The following is a 23,257-nucleotide window of genomic DNA, read 5'->3' as shown; positions in this document are numbered from 1 at the left end:
AAAGTTGGAAAAGTACTTGTTAAAGGTGAAGGTAATGAAAGAACATTAAACATGGCAACTTTGTATAAACTTTCACACATGTTTTGTAATCTTATATGAAAATATGATGATTCCATGCTCATTAAGTTAATATCACAACTTTAAATTTCTCAAAATTTTAACTTCATGAAAGCTTCGCACTGTCATAAGAACATAAGAAATAGTAGCAGGAGTCGCCATTCTGTTCAAATACCTAGACATGGCATAAGCTATCAATATGAGGAAATACATTTCCCTGTTTATCTAGTAAATTATAGCTATCATCCAGAAGGCACTAGGGAGGAATTTTAACCTAGAGGAGTGCATAGGTTTGGGTATGGATGGGGTGTTAATGTCGGCAAAAATGCAAGCATGTCGGGAAGCCAGCTCCAACCCAGCAATTTCCGAATTTCACTTCAGAACGTTAGGCTGCTTGCACACAGCCCCTTTGGGAGAGGTGGGTTGCCTATTAACAAATGCTAATCACTCAATTGGAATGATATTTAAACCGATTTTTAAGTTGAACGGGGCAGTCACGGGTTTCCTGCGCTTCCTGAAATTCGCTAGTGAAACCAAGTCGAGAACAGAACAGCAATTGACGGGGCAGATTAAAAGTCAGGCAAATACTCTAATAAATACTCAGTACTCTCATTTGCTTTCTTCCCTATGAATGTGAAAGGATTGGTTCACAGACATTTTGCTGAGAGCTTATTATCAACACTTTGGATGTTTTCTGAATCAGAACAGGATGGGTGCTGGCTTGGCTGCCTCAAATTAGACCTTGGACCATCAGCACCAGCACCAGCAGCAGCCTACTGTTGACATCAGAGAGGGTAGAAGCAGAGGGGTGCAGCTTGCAGGAGGCACTACCTGTGAAACAGGGTGTACAGGCAGAGCTGTGCTTGTTGACCTGTCGGAACAGAAGTGCTTCCAGAGGCTCGGGCTTTCACATCAGGTGCTGTCAGGCATCTCCAACCTACTTGAAGAAGACCAGCTCCCTGCTGGACCTGGTGGCCACACATTACCAGTGGCTGTCAAAGTGACCACCACTCTCAACCTTTTAACCTCCGGATCCTTCTGGGGTTCGACCGGAGATATATCTAGAATCTCCTAGTCATCGAGCCACAAATGCATAAGACAGGTGACTGAGGGCTTGTTTGCCAGGGCCGGCAATAATGTGAACATCCACTTGGATGACGCCAGTCAGAATGACCGGGCGCTTAGGTCTGCAGCTCTGGTTGGCTTCCCACAGGCACAGGGCATCTTCAATGGCACACATGTGGCAATCTGTGCACCCCCAGATCAACCAAGTCATGAATCGCAAGAGCTTCCATTCCATCAATGTGCAGCTGATGTGTAACCACAAAAAGATATTTATGCAGGTGTGGACAAGATTCCCGGGAGCTGCCATGATGCATTTGTCCTGCGGCAGTCCAAGCTCCCTGTCGACTTTGGACCTGGAAGCACACTTAAGGGGTGGCTGCTAGGATACCCACTTCAAACCTGGCTGATGACACCCGTGAGAAACCTGACTAATGAGCCTAACAATGAAAGCCAATCACCAAATGTGTCATTGAGCAGAGGTAGAGGCAGGCTGCTCAGATCCCTGCTCTGACTGTTGAGATGCTCTTGGCCGATGACCTCTGGGTTTTGGAGCCCGTGAGGGCCCTGCCAAAGATTGCTCCACCTGTACCTGTGCAGGGGCAGACTCGGCTATTAGGCAGCATGTTGGGTACTGACTGGATGGTTGGAGAGGGGGAGGGGCCGTGCAATGGGTGAGAAGTGGAAGCGTTTTGAGTGGAGTGGAGTACCCACTTATGATGAGTGAAGGCTCATTCAAATATATAACATTCTTAGGGGGCTTGACAGAGTAGAGAAGTTGTTTCCCCTAGCTGGAGAGTTCAGAACTAGGGTTCATAGTCTTAGGATAAGGAGTTGGCCATTTAGGACTGAGATAAAGATAAATTTCTTCACTCAGATGGTTGTGAATCTTTGGAATTCTCTACCGCAGAGGGCCATGGATGCTCAATCGTTGAGCATATTCAAGACTGAGATCGATAGATTTTTGGGCACCAAGGGAATCAAGGGATATGGGTATAGGGCAAGAAAGGGAAGTTGATGTAGAAGTTCAACTATGATCTTATAGAATGGCAAAGCATGCTCAAGGGCCGTATAGCCTACTCCTGCTATTTCTTATGTTCTTAATTGTCCCCTTTCGCCATCATCCCTCTCTTGGCCAGCTGCACTTCACTGCTACCACACTATTGGAGAGCAGCTTGCTGCAGATCAGTGCGGCAATGTAAGGCCAAGGCTAAGTTATCTGTCATCCTATTTAAGGCACCAATCATGTTGACCTCCAAAGTCTGCATGACCATGGTCAAGATAGCATGGAGCCATTGGATTGCTGCGAATAATGTTCCGTGGAGCTGGCCGTTCTATCCATGCAAAGACACATCATCGCAATGACCTGCGACATCAACCCACTCATGCTTGAGGAGGACACCTCCAATCTCTCTGCAATCATGGATGATGTGCTTGGAAGGCTTGTCAGTACTGCTCAATGTTTGTCCTTTTCATCGTCGGCCCTCAGGATAGGCCAGCTATGTCCAGGTTTCTCACGCCATGTCGGATTTCCATGTTCCCAATGCACCTCTGACTTAATATTGGGGCCTTGGATTGCCGCAAGCAATTTTTCCCATTAATATTTGCTTATTTTATCACATAAGAAACCAGATGGAAAGTTTGATTGACTGCTCATAAATGTTGATCATATTTTGATATATCTATTTAGCATGGTTTTTGCATGAATGTAATCAATAAAGTTTACTTATATCATTAATAAGACTGTAGAAGCATTAACCAATTAAAAGTACTTCAGGAAATTCTTAGTAATGAACAGTGATGGATTGGTAATGTGTTTTAAGCTGAATGTTTTAGAAAGCCAATATGATTATGAACAGAATGCAACAGAGTTCACCTCATCACTTACTTACTGGATCCAGCAACAGTAAAACAGAATGGGAGTTTCATTGACATGTTTAATTTAACAATAGAATTATTTATTGTATTATTTTATAAAGTGGATGGGAGGAATTGAGTGCTGCAGCGAGTTACAAACTGGCCATTCATTTCAAGGAGATGGGTTCAAATCGAATCAGAATTAACAATCTCATTTCAGGATTGCATTGGATGGTTGGTGTGGAAATGGGAAAAAAATGGCACACTGCGCACAAGGAGTGTTCTTCTGAGTTTGGGGCTGAGGCACTTTGATGAGGCAGAGTATTAGACAACTATGCCTGATCTGGATACTATGGGCCCGATATTTATGGGTGGGCAGGGAGGGAGCTTGTCAGCTTCAGGTTGCAGAAGGGTCTCAGATCGTGGCAGTGGGGTCTCAGATCGCGGGGAGGAAGAGAGATCATGGGAGGGGTCGCGATCCTGTGGAAGGGAGATATTGAGGCAGGATTGCTTGAGGGGCAGCGGGAAAGCACCCCTGCTCCTCCTAGCTCACAAACAGTGCTCTAAAACACATACCCCTCTGGGTCTGGCAGCTCCCTTCTCCCTTCACCTGCCAGATTTCTTGAGTCCTGGGGAATCCAGCCCACAGCCATTAAATTCAAATTGATGATAAAATCAGAGGCAGCCTCATTTAAATATTATAATTATGGATCTGCCTTTGCAGAGTGGGTTACTTGTCCCACCCCAAACTCACCACGGTTAAACCAGAAGTAGGCGCTTTCGCGGCATGTTGGGGTCAACTTCCCCATTTTTTCAAATTTAACCCTCCAGCCCTCTTCCGCCCAATGGGGGGGAAGGGGTTAAAATCCCCCACTGGGGTTAATTATGGCTTTGGTCGATAATGTAAAACAGGCAATATTGATTCAGCTGCCCGTTATACATCTCTGCCGATTTTCATTTCTAGTGAAGTCAACGGATGAAATTCGATATCACCCGATTTACACTATTGCCCAAAGCCACAATTAACCCATCAATCTGGGCGGGGTTTGAACCAAGCTCCGAGAAATTATACTCAATTGGAAACTCCCAGCAAAAACTTCCTTCACCTTGACTAGCATAATATTCATAAAATAAAGGAAAATTCCTAAGATTATGTAACTGGGCAGTCCAGTATTATAATGGCAAACTATTGGACACCTGACACGAAGATCTAAGTTCAAAATTTAACCTTGATTGACATTCTTCCAGAGAGAGTTTCACCAATGTCAGCTTGTATGTCCATAAAAGGAAAGAAAACCTGGTTGGGAGGCTAAGAGAAATGTGCTTTCTATGTCACTCAATTGTTTTTCCCAATATTAGGCCATAAAGCAACATCTGTACGGTTGGCTCCCAGTGACCTCTGACCAAGTGATTTAACCGTAGAAGGGAAGGATACAGCAGGGAAAAGTGGGGGAACATTTTTATATATGAAAAAAGTGTTCATATAAGTGAAATGGAAAGTAGAATGCCGGATAATCTTCCGATTCATGCTCCTGGCAGAAAGCCTTGCCCACTAGAAGCATTTATTGGAAACACCAGCGTAATGCGTACAAATGTCCTATTTTTGCCTCAGTGGGAAGTACTCCCTGCTGGGAGTGCACAGTTGGGAGATCACTCATACATATATTTGAACATGACTCAAATAACAAACAGATAACTCATATAAAACTATACAATGTCACTCGACCCTTTATAACACTCAGACGTTGTTAGAATGGTTCCTAGAGATAGCGTTATAAAAAGTGGCTGGTGTGGGGGGTACTTGTAGTCATAGAAATGGTGCATAATATGGTGTCCATAATACTACCAACATAATTGATGATATCATTAAAAGACATCATTCAGATCTTGCACTTGTATATTCCACACAAACGACATTGCCAATAACTAAACATTTGTACCTAAGATATACAACTTGTTTATGGGAAATATCTATACATAATGTAATTGCAATAACTTATCAGTTTTTGTGATTATAGTAATTTATTTCCCACAATACTTAACATTTTACTATAGAGCATAAAAAAAGACATTATAACAACAGCATGCACGAGGAAGGTAATATGCAGTAATTCTTTGTGTAATAGGGGAGAGCAGGCCCTAAATTCATCCATTTGCTTTTTTCACTGTGAGCAGATTTTATTACTTTAATAAATAATCTGCACTGACCACTCTTTGGTATTCAGTATTATTCATGTGGCAGCAGAGAGTCAGCAGGCGAATGCATTACATTTAATCACAGGCTTCTAGATTTATAATCAGCAACCTGTTTACTAATTTATAAACCCAGTCACGCATGTTGATATATAAAACATCTTGTGAATGAAATTCCCAAGACAATCTATTATTAAACAAGAGTTCAGCACAATTGAGTAAAAAAAACACAAAAAGCATGCACGCAAGTATTGATTTAGTATCTTCATAAAGAAAGATTTTATTTCAGAGGGAGGCGTTTTCCAGGATTTAATGGAGGATGTTATTAGAGGTGCCTGCCCAATGGTCGTAGTATTGGAACCTGCACTAAGGTTATTTCATTGGATGTGTAAAGGAAGCCGTTTACCTTCAGTCGATCGACTTCTAGTTTTGAGCATGTTGCATGGTAGGACAGCAACTGAAACAATAAACAGAAATAAGTAAATACTGAATTTTATAAAAATATATAGCAGATGGTGAATAAGGTCAAAACACATCACTGCATTACTTTCATTTGACATCTCATTATGAAAACACATCGAGGTAGAAGTTGGTTGTGGCCCATTATTGAGCGCATAATCACCGGCGTGCTGACGGCGCACACCCCAAACAGGGGACAGCCCAAAATTGGGTCTCGGTCCTCATTAACATGATTGCCATGAGTTGTTGGAGCCTGTCTCACCTCAACAGATAGCTCGCACATTTGAAAGCAACGAATGTCAGGCCACTTACTTCACCAGCACCAGCCTGGAGGCGGCGGAGAAGTTGGGGGGAAATTAGGGGCAGGAAGGAGTTGGGGGTGGAGTAGCAATTGGGGATGGGATGCAATAACAAAGACTTTGGAGGTCGGGGTGTTCTCCTGCTGGCTGCATGAAACACCTAAAAAACAATGACCTGAACACATGCGGAGATTGTTTTACACCACACAAATAACAACTTGCATTATATATAGCCCCTTTAACATAGAAATATAGGAACAGGAGCATGACATTTAGACCCTCGGGCCTTTTTCGCCATTCAATGAGATCATGGCTGATCTACGCCTAACCACATACCCGCCTTTGCCCCATAACCCTTAATAACTTTGGTTAACAAAAATCTATCAATCTCAGATTTAAAATGAACAATTGATCTAGCATCAGTTGCCATTTGAGGAAGTGAGTTCCAAACTTCTACCAACCTTTGTGTGTAGAAGTGTTTCTTAATTTCACTCCTGTAAGGTCTGGCTCTAATTTTTAAAACTATCCCCCCTAGTCCGAGACTCCCCAAACAATAGTTTATCTATATCTACCCTATCTGTTCTTCTTAATAGCTTGAACATTTTGATCAAGTCACCCCTTAACTGTCTAAATTCCAGGGAATACAACCCTAGTTTGTGTAAGATAGTAAAACATCAAAAGGCACTTCACAGAAGTGTTATCAGACAAAATTTGACAGCTAGCCACATAAGGAGATATTAGGACAGGTGATCAAAAGCTTGGTCAAAGAGGTAGGCTTTAAGGAGCATCTTAAAAACAGGTGCAATGGATAACAATTTCTACTCCATCGTACTTGTAATGACTCAAGAGTCTGGTGCAACCTGAACCATCTTTATTCCAGCCCAAGAGTGCCAGCGTGACAATGACACCTAGCTTATATACAGGTGACCAAGCACACATAGGTACAGCCCGATGACCTCCGACCGCGGCGCCCTCTGGTGTCTAGTGACCCCCAAGCATTAATACATAACAGTACTCCATTGTTTTTTTTTCAAAAAATTAAATTGTTTTTTCTATGAAGATAGCATCCCTTTAAGTTTGTAGAACATATATATAGATACATCTTATTTTACATTTTATTTTTTGTGTTACTCTGCCCATACTCAGTGCAAATCAATTACAAATTAATTTTGTCAGCATAACAAAGCAAAACATGGCAATTTAAAAAAATGCTTTCCATAGTGGAAATGAAACTTTGTGTATCAGCACATAGGAGTGTCACAAATGTTTATCTGTGTATAATTTTTAATTGATTCAAATCCTATTTTGAAGGAAACAAAAACAGTTCCACTCAGTCTATTTTAATTATATCGTAATGTAAAAAAATTCTTGCATTTATGAGCTTCTCATGGTGAGAGAAGGGAGAAGTAGACCCTTATCTATGGCTGACCACTCCTCATTGGCACTGCCTACATACACAGCAGTTCTGAGTGCAACCAAGATCTATGAATACATCAATTTACAGAATGAAATCAAATCTCTTCAGACTTCAGAACAAAACAGAATAAAATGACTATTTTACATCGTAGCATTTTCTAATGATAACTATATAATGTTTCTCTGGGGGTTCCGTTGATCTTCAGCCAAAGTTACGGCAGGAGTTTAGGAGAACCCAGGAAAATTCAGGTCCAATATATTTAAATAATCAAGTAACTCGCTCTGTACTTGTATGCTTAAAAGAGGCTGATGCGATTCTGGATTTCTTCAAGGGCACTGTCTTTCACTTACAGCAGGGGAGCCACCTGCAAAACTGTGCCAAGCCTGCAACTAAAGAAAGTTCCCACTGCCACAGACTCCTACCTGCTGCAACACAAACGTTTATGAGAAAGTGGGGGGAATTTTAACAGTAAAGAGCATGTGAGTTGGGGTTCGAGAGGGCTGCTAAAATCAGTGAAAATGGCAGCGTGTCCGGAAGCTGGCTCCAATGTGCCAACTTCTCGGTTTAACTCAGGGATGCTTCAATGCCTGTGCAGAACCACCTCCGGAGAGACCGTTACTGCTTATATTTAAATTAGGCCATTTCGACAAGATTTTGGCCGGCTTTTAAATTTAACATTACATTCCTGAAAGTTGCCATTGAAAGGAAGCCAAGAAGACTGAAAGGCAATTCATGGAGCAAATTAAAAGTCACGAATGCGGACATCAATAAATACTCAGTGCTTACACACACAAGTTCAGGATGGGTGGTGTCATGGCTGCCTTACATTGGACCTCGGATGAGGAGCAAAATGACCATCAGCAGCAGAAATAGCTTGCTGTGGAGAGAGCGAGAGGTGGTCATCAGAGGGGGGAGCAGCAGAGAGAGAGGGGAGCAATAGACGGCGAGAGATTGTAGAGGGATGTGATCGGGGCCCAGGAAAGGCGTGAGTTCAGGTCAGGGGCCCCAGTGGCAGCACAGGCCAGCCCACATTGCGATATGTGTGCGCACTAGGAACGTGCAGCAGGTCTCCAGTCATCTTGGATAACCCTTGCCACTGGATAAAGGCCGAGCTCTGTCACGCCCGTGTGGTGACTGATATGCAACAGTCACCACATGTTAAAAAAATCCATGCACAGGCATCTTCCACCCCTCAGGATGAAGTTCTGGACCTGGAATATTAGATGCTTCATTGAAACACCTGTGAACTCATTCTTTTTTGGCATGGGAGCAAGTCATCCTCATTTCGAGGGACTGTCTATGATGATGATGAGATGGGTCGAGGTCACAGGAGATACTATCCACATAACAGGGTGTACAGGCTGAGGCTCAGCTTCCTTGTCCTCTCGGAAGAGCAGTGCTTCTGGAGGCTGAGGTTGTCATGTCAGGTGGTGGCAGACATCTCCAAGCTTGCAGAAGAAGACCTGCTCCCTGCTGGACCTAGCGGCCACACATTACCATTGGCTGTGAAAGTGACCACCAGCCTCAACATTTTTTGCTTCTGGATCCTTCCAGGGCACTACCAGAAACATATCCGGGATATCCCAGTCGGCTGCAAAAAATGCATCAGACAGGTGACTGGTTGTTTGCTAGAGCCAGCAATTATGTGAACTTTGCCTGTGATGACACTTGCCAGAATGAGTGGGCACTCGGGTTTCATCTCTGGTTGTCTTCCCACAGGTCATGGGTATCATCGCCTGTACACACATGGTAATCTGCACACTCCCAGATCAACCACGAGTATTTGTAAACTGCAAGGAATTCCATTTGATCAATGTTCCACAAGAAAAGATTTATGCAAGTGTGTGCCAGATTCCTGGGAACCTGCGATGCTGCTTTCATCCTATGGCAGTCCAAGCTCCCAACCACTTTGGACTTGCAAGCACACTTAAGATATGGATCCTGGGAGACAAAAGACTTGGCTTCAAACTTGGCTGATGACACCAGTGAGGAATGCCAGCAATGAAGCCCAAGAGTGGTACAACGACAGCTACATGACCACCAGATATATCACTGAGCAACCCACAGCATGCTCGAGGTATGCTTCAGGTGCCTGCACAGATCTGGAGGTGCCCTTCAGTACTCACCAGCGAGGGTCTCTAGAATGATTGTGGAGTGCTGTGCTTTGCACAATGTTGTGCAGCAGCAAGGATTGGAACTGCATGCTGAACAAGGCGCTCCAACTGCACCTGTGCAGGGGCAGACTTGGTTAGCGGGAGAGGAGGCAACATGCCGACTGTGGAGGTGGCAACAGTTGAGAAGTGGAAGCGCTTTAAGTGGAGTTCCCACTTCCATATCCCCCTTTCCCCTTTTTCCATCATCCCTCTCATGGGCCAGCCACACTTCACTCCTATAACTCTGCAGAGGTGCAGCTTGGAGCTGATCAGTGACGTGCTGTAAAGACAAGGCTGAGGTATCTGCCATCCTATTTAAAGCGCCAGACATATTGCCATCCAGAATCTGCACAGCCATGGTCAAGGTCTGCATGGACTCATTTGATTGCCGCAATTGACGTTCCACAGAGCTGGCCACTCTATCCATGGAAGAAGACATCCTTGCAATGCCCTGCAACATCAATTCATTCATGCTTGAGCTAGTCTCTTCCAATGTCTCTGCAATTGTGAACAGAGTGCTTGGGTGTGGATGGCCTGTCAGTATGTTGCAGGTTTTCTGCTGCCTCTCAATGATTATCCTTTTAATTGATGGCCCCCAGGATCGGTGTTGAGCTGAGCAGAGCTTGGAGAGAGTTGTGCCCTCCAACAGAGCTATGCCACCACTCTCTGCTTATGCTCACTTGTGAGTCAACAGGTAAAAACCCAACTAGCTGCCTAACTGGACCAATCGAAGTGCTAGTAGCTGCGTTGATGCCTGGTAAGCACGAGTCATGTGATGTTGCACCCTCAGAAGGAATCAGCTCCTCTGAGGATTTGTCATCCGCAAGGTCCACCGACTGTGGCTGCACGTGTGAAGACCTTGGCAGGGAGAAAAGATATGAATTAGAACTGGCAAGGTAAGAACGTTGCAACACAGTATTATCATATTTCATTCGATTTTGAAATCAAGTCAACATGACTGAGTGTTATATGACATTTGGGTCACTGATATTTCAATTCTGTCACCAGGTAGCTGGGAGGTCCCCGTCTGCCCATCTCTGATAGTCAGCGATGCTGAAATGCCACTGATTCGCAGCGTTTCCTCCTCTGTAGCTGTCAACTACACAATCTGTGGAGGCCCACCTCCGGTCCTCTTGCTCTCCTTAGTGTTCTGTGCTCTCTTCTCCTACAATGGGGGAAAGAACAGGCCTATGAGTGATTGTAATGGCATGTGTTCATCCAATGGATGCAGTGCTTTTGGTGAGGGTGAATATCAGGGGGAAGCATGAAACGGCATGAGGATCAGGGTGAGTGGCAGTGGTGGATGGCTAGATGGGGATGTAAGGAACTGCATAGAAAGAGAAGGATGGATGTGAGGAGTGATAAGATGGAGTAGGTGATGTGCACACCAGGATGCAGGTGATTGTGCAACTGTACTCACCTTTCCTGACCCCCTTAGCCCATTAAAATGCTTCCTGCACTGAAGCCAGGGGCATGGCACAATGCTCCTAGTGCTGACCTCCTTGGCTACCTCCAGTTTCACCCTCTTCGTTGCAGTAGCAGGTTTCTTCCTCCTATTGCTGGGGAAGAGTACCTCCCTCCTACTCCTCATTGCACCAAGCAGTGCATCAAATGAGGCATCATTAAATCTTGGCCAGCCCATTCCCATCCTGGATCCTTCACTTCTCTTTCAGTTTGTTGCAACTCCTCACTCCTCCTAATTCCATCCGTGGATTGGCCCTTTAAATGCTCCAGTGGAGATTGCATCATGTGGATCTGCACCTCGCCCGCTGTCGAGCCAAGCCCGGAGTAATATTATAATGAGGTGGCCCTACTGAAATTGCACTAACTGGTGCATCATGCTTTCTGTTGGGTCACGCACCCGGTATCACACCTCCCTCCCCACCCCCGCTCAAAACACAGCTTAGTGTTATTTTCCGGGTCAGCTTATTGACTTTGTGCAGAGGCTCTTAAAATTTACATGGACATGAACAAATAATGAGGCAGGGATATGCACAAATAATGAGGCAGGGACATTGATGCATCACTGATGGCATCAACATATTCTGTGTGTTTTATTCATGAATTATCTTCTCGCGCATGACCATTGAGGAAACAATGCACTTTAAATATGATGCAACAAAATGAAGAAACTGGCGAGGTGAGAGGTTGAAGGAGCAACTTGTTTATTCCTATCAGATAGGAAGAGCATGGTACCAAACATAAAGCCTGACCATATCCAAACTAGTTCCATTAGGCCAAAAGCCACAGTCTGGAAACATGGACCTTTTACGAAAATCTGCATCTGTAGCTAAACTGAAGAAAATAAATGTCGGTGCCATGTCATATTTTCACTCAAATGACAAAATTAATTAGCAATATTAGCACAACAGTATGTGTTCAATACCAATGCATGGGATAAAGTCAGGCTGAATAAGTCTCACAAAAGGCCATGTCATTCAGAACAGTCAGTATTTTTGAGCTAAGGATTATGAAAGACAACTTATAATGGAATGGTTATTAATCATCAATATTTATAAAGTTCATAAAGTCATTCAGGATCCTATCTGCCGATCACGGCAAAGGACAGATTACTACGAAGACTAGTGCCTCAAATTTTTCCAGTGAGTGATCATTGGAACCCATGGAAAACTGGTGTAAATTGCTAAAAGCAGCAATTTCTACCATTTCTGTGGAGGTCCTGCTGACCTCCTACTCAAGTTCCAGCTTGAAAATCATAGAATAATACAACACAAAAAGAGGGCATTTGGCCCATTGTGCCTGTGCTGGCTCTTTGAAAGAGCTATCCAATTAGTCCCACTCCCCCGTTCTTTCCGCATAGCCCTGCATTCTTTCCTTTTTAAGTATTGATCCAATTTCCTTTTGAAAGTTATTATTGAATCTGCTTCCACCACCCTTCCAGGCAATGCATTCCAGATCAGAACATTTCGCTGCATGAAATAAATTCTCTTCATCTTCTTCTTGGCTTCCCTATGGAAATTAGGGCCTATCTCGGAAAACCACTTATTTTCCCCAATCTATTGATTAATAGCACTCATTGAAATTCATTTTATCAAGGGGCAAGGAGAAAATTAAGACCAGTTCCAAAATATTGCTAATCTTCTGATAAGCATCAACTTTAATGTGTACATAGCCCACCAGTATCAATGATAAAATATCATAAAAATATCTTTAATCAAAAGGACTCTTGCAGCAATGAGCAGAGGCTACCGCTAGAGGTCAGGCAACAGTGAAACCGTTTTTTCTAAAATAAATAAAGGTTCGTGGAAACATAATGGCCTTGAAATTGCTGCCTCTCCGATGTGCGACGTGCTCAAAGAGGTTCTGCAAGTGCCCGTTCCAACGCATCCCTGGGAGAAGGACATTTGTGGGCAGAGATTTGGGCTGCTTTTACCAGTGGAAGAGTTTTAAAAGATAGAAAAATAAAATGTTGTCAATAATTTTTATATTACAACCCTGTCCATTAAGGTAAGTTTATTTTTACCCCTATTAAAGCATATTTTTAAAATTTCCCCCCAAATTTAAAAAAAATAAATTTTTGTCTAAAACTTTCAATTTCAACAAATTTTAAATATGTGAAGTGTTTTTCTTATTTATTTTAAATATTTGTTTTTGGGGGTGTCCCCATTCATAGAAATAGTGACCTCCATACAAACAGAACGCACCATTACTGTGAATCGGGATATGCCATTTTCATTGGTTGGTCCAGCCCACGTGATACCAGGCTGCACATACGCTCCTGCAATACGTGGGCCCCTGCGCTGGGCTGCGAATGGAGGCCTCATAGTGCAAGTCTACGTTCCTCCGGGACCACCAGGTACATTCGTAAATATTTTTGTGGTCGGAAGCACCTGCCCGTGGGGAAGCCTCCATCCGCAATTTCAGGGCTATTAAAACATTTAACAAAAATCTGTTTCTTAACTTTTCTGCTGACAGAAAGAATTTGTAATTTGTCTGTGAATCTGAAATTTGACTCCCTTATAATGAAAAGGGTTGTCATTCATTTTACACAAAATATCTCATTATCCGATCAAAAGGCCCAGCAGGAGATCGAGAGCCAGCGGCAGTTGGTGAGAGGCGGGAGCGGCCTATAAAAGGCCCAGCGGGAGATCGAGAGCCAGCGGCAGTTGGTGAGAGGCGGGAGCAGTGTCGGAGCGGCCTATAAAAGGCGTACCAGTGCAGCTACAGCGGGAGAGAAAGCAAAATAGAAGTAGAAAGGAATCAAAAAGTGATGTCACAGCCAATGGGGTAAATGATTGGCTGGTGATTGGTGAGTAGCTTTTCTTTTTCTTTTTTATATCAGTAAGTGAACTTTAGCATGGTTACTACCAATTTAAGGGTATCTAAGGGTTAAGACATGGCAGGAGAGCTCGGTCACGTGATATGCTCCTCCTGTACCATGTGGGAACTCGGGGACACTTCCGGTGTCCCTGGGCGCTACGTGTGTGGGAAGTGTATCCACCTCGAGCTCTTGATGGTCCGCATTGCGGAATTGGAGCTGAGGGTGGATTCACTCTGGAGCATCCACGATCCTGAGAATGACGTGAGTATCACGTGTAGTGAGTTGGTCTTACCGCAGGAGAAGGGTCCACAGCCAGATAGGGAATGGAAGACCAGCAGGAAGAGCAGTGCAAGAAAGATAGTGCAGGGGTACCCTGTGGTCATCCCCCTGCAAAACAGATACACTGCTTTGAGTACTGTTGGGGGGGATGACTCATCAGGGGAGGGCAGCAGCAGCCAAGTTCATGGCACTGTGGCTGGCTCTGCTGCACAGGAGGGCAGGAAAAAGATTGAGAGCGCGATAGTGACAGGGGATTCGATGGTGAGGGGAATAGATAGGCGTTTCTGCGGCCGCAACCGAGACTCCAGGATGGTATGTTGCCTCCCTGGTGCAAGGGTCAAGGATGCCTCGGAGCAGGTGCAGGACATTCTGAAATTGGAGAGAGAACAGCCAGTTGTCGTGGTGCACATTGGTACCAACGACATAGGTAAAAAAAAGGGATGAGGTCCTACGAAAAGAATTTAAGGAGCTAGAAGCTAAATTAAAAAGTAGGACCTCAAAAGTAGTAATCTCGGGATTGCTACCAGTGCCACGTGCTAGTCAGAGTAGGAATCACAGGATAGCGCAGATGAATACGTGGCTTGAGCAGTGGTGCAGCAGGGAGGGATTCAAATTCCTGGGGCATTGGAACCGGTTCTGGGGGAGGTGGGACCAGTACAAACCGGACGGTCTGCACCTGGGCAGGACCGGAACCAATGTCCTAGGGGGAGTGTTTGCTAGTGCTGTTGGGGAGGAGTTAAACTAATATTGCAGGGGGATGGGAACCTATGCAGGGAGACAGAGGGAGACAAAAATGAGGCAAAAGCAAAAGACAGAAAGAAGATGAGGAAAAGTGGAGGGCAGAGAAACCCAAGGCAAAGAACAAAAAGGGCCACTGTACAGCAAAATTCTAAAAGGACAAAGGGTGTTAAAAAAGCAAGCCTGAAGGCTTTGTGTCTTAATGCAAGGAGTATCTGCAATAAGGTGGATGAATTAACTGTGCAAATAGATGTTAACAAATATGATGTGATTGGGATTACGGAGACGTGGCTCCAGGATGATCAGGGCTGGGAACTCAACATCCAGGGGTATTCAACATTCAGGAAGGATAGAATAAAAGGAAAAGGAGGTGGGGTAGCATTGCTGGTTAAAGAGGAGATTAATGCAATAGTTAGGAAAGACATGAGCTTGGATGATGTGGAATCTATATGGGTAGAGCTGCAGAACACCAAAGGGCAAAAAACGTTAGTGGGAGTTGTGTACAGACCTCCAAACAGTAGTATAATGATGTTGGGGAGGGCATCAAACAGGAAATTAGGAGTGCATGCAATAAAGGTGCAGCAGTTATAATGGGTGACTTTAATATGCACATAGATTGGGCTAGCCAAACTGGAAGCAATACGGTGGAGGAGGATTTCCTGGAGTGCATAAGGGATGGTTTTCTAGACCAATATGTCGAGGAACCAACTAGGGGGGAGGCCATCTTAGACTGGGTGTTGTGTAATGAGAGAGGATTAATTAACAATCTCACTGTGCGAGGCCCCTTGGGGAAGAGTGACCATAATATGGTGGAATTCTGCATTAGGATGGAGAATGAAACAGTTAATTCAGAGACCATGGTCCAGAACTTAAAGAAGGGTAACTTTGAAGGTATGAGGTGTGAATTGGCTAAGAAAGATTGGCGAATGATACTTAAGGGGTTGACTGTGGATGGGCAATGGCAGACATTTAGAGATCGCATGGATGAATTACAACAATTGTACATTCCTGTCTGGCGTAAAAATAAAAAAGGGAAGGTGGCTCAACCGTGGCTATCTAGGGAAATCAGGGATAGTATTAAAGCCAAGGAAGTGGCATACAAATTGGCCAGAAATAGCAGCGAACCCGGGGACTGGGAGAAATTTAGAACTCAGCAGAGGAGGACAAAGGGTTTGATTAGGGCAGGGAAAATGGAGTATGAGAAGAAGCTGGCAGGGAACATTAAGACGGATTGCAAAAGTTTCTACAGATATGTAAAGAGAAAAAGGTTAGTAAAGACAAACGTAGGTCCCCTGCAGTCAGAATCAGAGGAAATCATAACGGGGAACAAAGAAATGGCAGACCAATTGAACAAGTACTTTGGTTCAGTATTCACTAAGGAGGATACAAACAACCTTCCGGATATAAAAGGGGTCAGAGGGTCTAGTAAGGAGGAGGAACTGAGGGAAATCTTTATTAGTCGTGAAATTGTGTTGGGGAAATTGATGGGATTGAAGGCCGATAAATCCCCAGGGCCTGATGGACTGCATCCCAGAGTACTTAAGGAGGTGGCCTTGGAAATAGCGATGCATTGACAGTCATTTTCCAACATTCCATTGACTCTGGATCAGTTCCTATCGAGTGGAGGGTAGCCAATGTAACCCCACTTTTTAAAAAAGGAGGGAGAGAGAAAGCAGGGAATTATAGACCGGTCAGCCTGACCTCAGTAGTGGGTAAAATGATGGAATCAATTATTAAGGATGTCATAGCAGCGCATTTGGAAAATGGTGACATGATAGGTCCAAGTCAGCATGGATTTGTGAAAGGGAGATCATGCTTGACAAATCTTCTGGAATTTTTTGAGGATGTTTCCAGTAAAGTGGACAAAGGAGAACCAGTTGATGTGGTATATTTGGACTTTCAGAAGGCTTTCGACAAGGTCCCACACAGGAGATTAATGTGCAAAGTTAAAGCACATGGGATTGGGGGTAGTGTGCTGACGTGGATTGAGAACTGGTTGTCAGACAGGAAGCGCAGAGTAGGAGTAAATGGGTACTTTTCAGAATGGCAGGCAGTGACTAGTAGGGTACCACAAGGTTCTGTGCTGGGGCCCCAGCTGTTTACATTGTACATTAATGATTTAGACGAGGGGATTAAATGTAGTATCTCCAAATTTGCGGATGACACTAAGTTGGGTGGCAGTGTGAGCTGCGAGGAGGATGCTATGAGGCTGCAGAGTGACTTGGATAGGTTAGGTGAATGGGCAAATGCGTGGCAGATGAAGTTTAATGTGGATAAATGTGAGGTTATCCACTTTGGTGGTAAAAACAGAGAGACAGACTATTTTCTGAATGGTGACAGATTAGGAAAAGGGAAGGTGCAACGAGACCTGGGTGTCATGGTACATCAGTCATTGAAGGTTGGCATGCAGGTGCAGCAGGCAGTTAAGAAAGCAAATGGCATGTTGGCCTTCATAGCGAGGGGATTTGAGTACAGGGGCAGGGAGGTGTTGCTACAGTTGTACAGGGCCTTGGTGAGGCCACACCTGGAGTATTGTGTACAGTTTTGGTCTCCTAACTTGAGGAAGGACATTCTTGCTATTGAGGGAGTGCAGCGAAGATTCACCGGACTGATTCCCGGGATGGTGGGACTGACCTATCAAGAAAGACTGGATCAACTGGGCTTGTATTCACTGGAGTTCAGAAGAGTGAGAGGGGACCTCATAGAAACGTTTAAAATTCTGACGGGTTTGGACAGGTTGGATGCAGGAAGAATGTTCCCAATGTTGGGGAAGTCCAGAACCAGGGGTCACAGTCTAAGGATAAGGGGTAAGCCATTTAGGACCGAGATGAGGAGAAACTTCTTCACCCAGAGAGTGGTGAACCTGTGGAATTCTCTACCACAGAAAGTAGTTGAGGCCAATTCACTAAATATATTCAAAAGGGAGTTAGATGAAGTCCTTACTACTCGGGGGATCAAGGGGTATGGCGAGAAAGCAGGAAGGGGGTACTGAAGTTTCATGTTCAGCCATGAACTCATTGAATGGCGGTGCAGGCTAGAAGGGCTGAATGGCCTGCTCCTGCACCTATTTTCTATGTTTCTATGTTTCTATCCTGTGAGTAGGTCCACTGGGACGGAATGGGTCTTTCTCCACTGATTCTTCTTCATCATCATCATCATCAACTTGCATTAACAAGAACATAAGAACATAAGAAATAGGAGCAGGAGTAGGCCATACGGCCCCTCGAGCCTGCTCCGCCATTTAATACGATCATGGCTGATCTGATCATGGACTCAGGTCCACTTCCCTGCCATCGCCTATAACCCCTTATTCCCATATTGTTTAAGAAACTGTCTATTTCTGTCTTAAATTTATTCAATGTCCCAGCTTGCACAGCTCTCTGAGGCAGCAAATTCCACAGATTTACAACACTCTGAGAGAAGAAATTTCTTCTCATCTCTGTTTTAAATGGGCGGGCCCTTATTCTAAGATTATGCCCTCTAGTTCTTGTCTCCCCTATCAGTGGAAACATCCTCTCTGCATCCACCTTGTCAAGCCCCCTCATAATCTTATATGTTTCGATACGATAACCTCTCATTCTTCTGAATTCCAATGAGTAGAGGCCCAACCTACTCAATCTTTTCTCATAAGTCAACCCCTCATCTCCGGAATCAACCTCGTGAACCTTCTCTGAACTGCCTCCAAAGCAAGTATATCCTTTTGTAAATATGGAAACCAAAACTGCATGCAGTATTCCAGGTGTGGCATCACCGATACCCTGTATAGCTGTAGCAAGACTTCAAGACTGCCCTGCTTTTATACTCCATCCCCTTTGCAATAAAGGCCAAGATTCCATTGGCCTTCCTGATCACTTGCTGTACTTGCATATTATCCTTTTGTGTTTCATGCACACGTACCCCCAGATCCCGCTGTACTGCAGCACTTTGCAATCTTTCTCCATTTAAATAATAACTTGCTCTTTGATTTTTTTTCTGCCAAAGTGCATGACCTCACACTTTCTAACATTATACTCTATCTGCCAAATTTCTGCCCACTCACTTAGCCTGTCTATGTCCTTTTGCAGATTTTTTGTATCCTCCTCACACATTGCTTTTCCTCCCATCTTTGTATCGTCAGCAAACCTGGCTACGTTACATTCGGTCCCTTCTTCCAAGTCGTTAATATAGATTGCAAATTATACAACATCATTACAGTAGAAAAAAAAATCGCTAGGTGGTTTGCAGAGACTTAATCAGACATAAAATAGACACTGAGTCAAAGAAGGAGATATTAGGATGGGTGACCAAAAGCTTGGTCAAAGAGATGAGTTTTAAGGAGGGTTTTAAAGGAACAGAGGAAGGTGGAGGGGCTCAGTGAGGAAATTCCAGATTATAGGATTTAGACAGCTGAAGGCGCAGCCAACAATTGTCGGGCAATGGGAGGGGGAGATGCACAACAGGTTAGAATCAGAGAAGTGGAGAGTTCTGAGGAGTTGTTACAGAGGTAGGGTGGTTGCAAGGCCCTGAAGTGATAGGACTCAGGCAGCACAGTTTTGAACGAGCTGAAGTTTACAGAGCATGGGGGATGGGAGGCCGGCCAACCAGGAGAGCATTGGAATAGTCAAGTCTGGCGGTGACAAAGACATGGATGAAGGTTTCAGCAATGGATGGGCTGAGGTAGGGGTATAGCCGAGGAGATTGCAGTAGGCTGTATTTTTGTGATGGAGAAGATATTGTGTCAGAAATTCAGCTCAAGGTTATGCCCAGGTTATGAACAGTCTGATTCAACTTGAGATAGTGGCTGGGGAAGGGATGGAATTGATGGCAAAAGGACAACGTTTCTAGCGGTGTTCGTAAACAATGACTTTAGTTTTCCCAATGTTTAACTGGAGGAAATTTCAACTCATCCGAGACTGGATGTTGGACAAGTGGGGGTCAAGAGAGGTGGTAAAGAGGTAGAGCTAGCTGATGTTGATGACATGGGGCCAGCTTTTACATTACGCTGACAACACGCTGAGGTGGAATGCTGTGCCACCAGAAGGTGCTCCACAACAAACTTCCTCCAAAATGTCAAAGGTTGAGGTCAAACATCAGACAAGTTTCTCACCTAGACCCTCGGAACTGCAGTCCAACATTCCATACTTGGAGCTGCCAAGCAGTTACTATGTATATTTCTTATTTTAAAGTACTCCAATGTCCAAGTACAAACACCTTGTAATGCAGAGGACAATTTTCAACATACACTGCAAATAAGTGGCCTTTCCATGTGAGTAGTAAAGCAAAAAGTTAATGAGCGAATCAAATAACTAGGGCTGTACAAAGGGCTTTAAACTAATTAGTGGGGGGAGAATTCAGGTGAGCAAAAATTTAAAAAGTCAAAGAATAAGCAGAAAGCAATAGAGCAGGGTAACACTGGGGGAAATGAAAACCAGAGCATGCCAGCAAGAGACAGAATGCATAAACATAAAGGTGAATCAGAAAGTGGAGTCAAAGCAGGAAAAAATATGGTAAAAATAAAAAAATTTAAAAGTTCTTTATCTGAATGCATGTAGCATTCGTAACAAAATAGATGAGTTGATGGCACAAATAGATATAAATGGGTATGATCTGATATCCATTACAGAGACGTGATTGCAAGGTGACCAGGACCGAGAACTAAATATTCAGGGATATTTGACAATTCTGAAGGACAGACAAAAAGGAAAAGGAGGTGGAGTAGTTCTGTTGATAAAGGATGAGACCAGTGTGTTAGTGAGAAACGATATTGGCTCAGGAGATCTCGATATTGGAGATAAGGAATACAGTAATAAGGGGAAAAAGTCGCAGATGGGTGTAGTCTATAGGTTCCCCAACAGTAGCTACACTGTTGGACGGAGTATAAGACAAGAAATAATGGAAGTTTTTAATAAAGGAACGGCAATAATCTTGGGCAATTTTAACCTTCATATTGACTGAACAAAGCAAATTGGCCAGAGTAGCCTTGAGGAAGAGTTCATAGACTGTATCTGGGATAGCTTCCTTGAACAGTATGTTGTGGAACCAACCAGGGAGCAGGCTATCTTAGATCTGGTACTGTGTAATGAGACAGGATTAATAAATGATCTCGTAGTAAAGGATCCTCTAGGAATGAGTGACCATAACATGGTTGAATTTCAAATTTAGTTGGAGGGTGAAAAAGTTGGTTCTCAAACCAGTGTCCTAAGTTTAAATAAAGGAGACTACAAAGGTATGAGGGCAGAGTTGGCTAAAGTGTACTGGGAAGATAGATTAAAATATGGGACGGTTGATAAGCAGTGGCAGACATTTAAGGAGATATTTAATAACTCGCAACAAAAATATATCCCAATGAAAAGGAAAGACTGCAAGAGAGGGATAACCATCCGTGGCTAACTAATGAAATAAGGGATGGTATCAAATTGAAAATAAGGTGATACAATGTGACCAAGACTAGTGGGAGGCCAGAGGATTGGGAAACTTTAAAAAGCCAGCAAAGAATGACTAAAAAAATGATAAAGAGGGAAGATAGATTATGAAAGTAATTAGCACGACATATAAAAACAGATAGTAAGAGTTTCTACAGGTATATAAAAAGGAAACGAGTGGCTAAAGTAAATGTTGCTTCCCGACAGGATGAGACTGTGGAATTAATAATGGAGATCAGAAAAATGACAGACATTGATCAAATATTTTGTATCGATCTTCACGGTTGAAGACCGATACAAAATATTTGATCAATGTCTCTGCCATTTTTCTGATCTCCATTATTAATTCCACAGTGGATAATCAAGAGGCTATAGGGAGGGAGGAACTTAAGACAATCACTATCACTAATAAACGTGAACAAGTCCCTTGGACCTGATGGCTAACATCCGAGGGTCTTAAAAGAAGTGGCTGCAGAGATAGTGGATTCATTGGTTGTAATCTACCAAAATTCCCTAGATTCTGGGGCGGTCCCAGCGGATTGGAAAACTGCAAATGTAACGCCCCTATTTAAAAAAGGAGGCAGACAAAAAGCAGGAAACTATAGACCAGTTAGCCTAACACCTGTTGTTGGGAAAATGCTGGCATCCATTATTAAGGAAGCGGTAGCAGGACATTTGGAAAAGCATTATTCAAACAAGCAGAGTCAGCATGGGAAATCATGTTTGACAAATTTGCTGGAGTTCTTTGAGGAGATAACAAGCAGGGTGGATAAGGGGGAACCAGTGGATGTGGTGTATTTGGATTTCCAGAAGCCATTCGATAAGGTGCCACATAAAAGGTTACTGCACAAGATAAAAGTTCACAGGGTTGGGGGTAATATATTAGCATGGATAGAGGATTGGCTAACTAACAGAAAACAGAGAGTCGGGATAAATGGGTAATTATCCGGTTGGCAAACAGTGACTAATGGGGTGCCGCAGGGATCGGTGCTGGGTCCTCAACTATCTATATTAATGACTTGGATGAAGGGACCAAGTGTACTGCAGCCAAGTTTGTTGATGATACAAAGATGGGTGGGAAAGTAAATTGTGAGGAGGACACCAAAAATCTGCAAAGGGATATAGACAGGCTAAGTGAGTGGGCAAAAATTTGGCAGATGAAGTATAATGTGGGAAAATGTGAAGTTATCCACTTTGGCAGAAAAAATAGAAAAGCAAATTATAATTTAAATGGAGAAAAACTGCAAAGTACTGCAGTACAGAGGGACCTGGGGGTCCTTGTGCATGAAACACAAAAACTTAGGATGCAAGTACAGTAAGTAATCAGGCAGGCAAATGGAATGTTCGCCTTTATTGCAAGGGGGATAGAGTATAAAAGCAGAGAAGTCACAACTGTACAGGGTAATGGTGAGGCCACACCTGGAGTACTGCGTACAGTTTTGGTTTCTGTATTTAAGGAAGGATTGGAGGCTGTTCAGAGAAGGTTCACTAGATTTATTCCGGAGATGAGGGGGATGACTTATGAAGATAGGTTGAGTAGGTTGGGCCTATACACATTGGAGTTCAGAAGAATGAGAGGTGATCTTATTGAAACTTATAAGGTAATGAGGGGGCTTGACAAGGTGGATGCAGAGAGGATATTTCCACTCAAATGGGAAACTAAAACTAGGGGACATAGTCTTAGACTATCGGGCCGCCCATTTAAAACTGAGATGAGGAGAAATTTCTCTTGGAGGCTTGTAAATTTATGGAATTCTCTGCCCCAGAGAGCTGTGGAGGCTGGGTCATTGAATATATTTAAGGCGGAGAGAGACAGATTTTTGAGTGATAAGGGAGTAAAGGGTGATGGGGAGTGGGCAGGGAAGTGGAGCTGAGTCCATGATCAGATCAGCCATGATCTTATTGAATGGTGAAGCAGGCTCGAAGGGCCAAATGGCCTACTCCTGCTCCTATTTCTTATGTTCTTATGAAGTGCAGTCGGCCCTCTCTCTTCAACCTTCCATGGCTGTGGCTTATTAAGCCCGTCCGGTGGGTTTCCCAGTCAATTAACTGGGAGCGGG

At 43.8% G+C, this 23,257-nt stretch overlaps 1 protein-coding gene across 1 annotated transcript in view; it reads right to left on the bottom strand.

The window, feature by feature from the left end:
• pde11al (phosphodiesterase 11a, like) overlaps positions 1-23,257 on the bottom strand; it is a 461,489-nt gene that overhangs the window by 123,329 nt on the left and 314,903 nt on the right. Inside the window, exon 10 of the mRNA XM_070879912.1 lies at positions 5,576-5,626. Coding sequence (XP_070736013.1) covers positions 5,576-5,626 — 51 coding nt within the window. The remainder of the gene's footprint in view (positions 1-5,575; positions 5,627-23,257) is intronic.

The sequence above is a fragment of the Pristiophorus japonicus genome, chromosome 5 (genome assembly GCF_044704955.1).
Source record: "Pristiophorus japonicus isolate sPriJap1 chromosome 5, sPriJap1.hap1, whole genome shotgun sequence".
NCBI lineage: Eukaryota > Metazoa > Chordata > Chondrichthyes > Pristiophoridae > Pristiophorus > Pristiophorus japonicus.
This window is presented reverse-complemented; position numbering and strand designations above follow the sequence as displayed.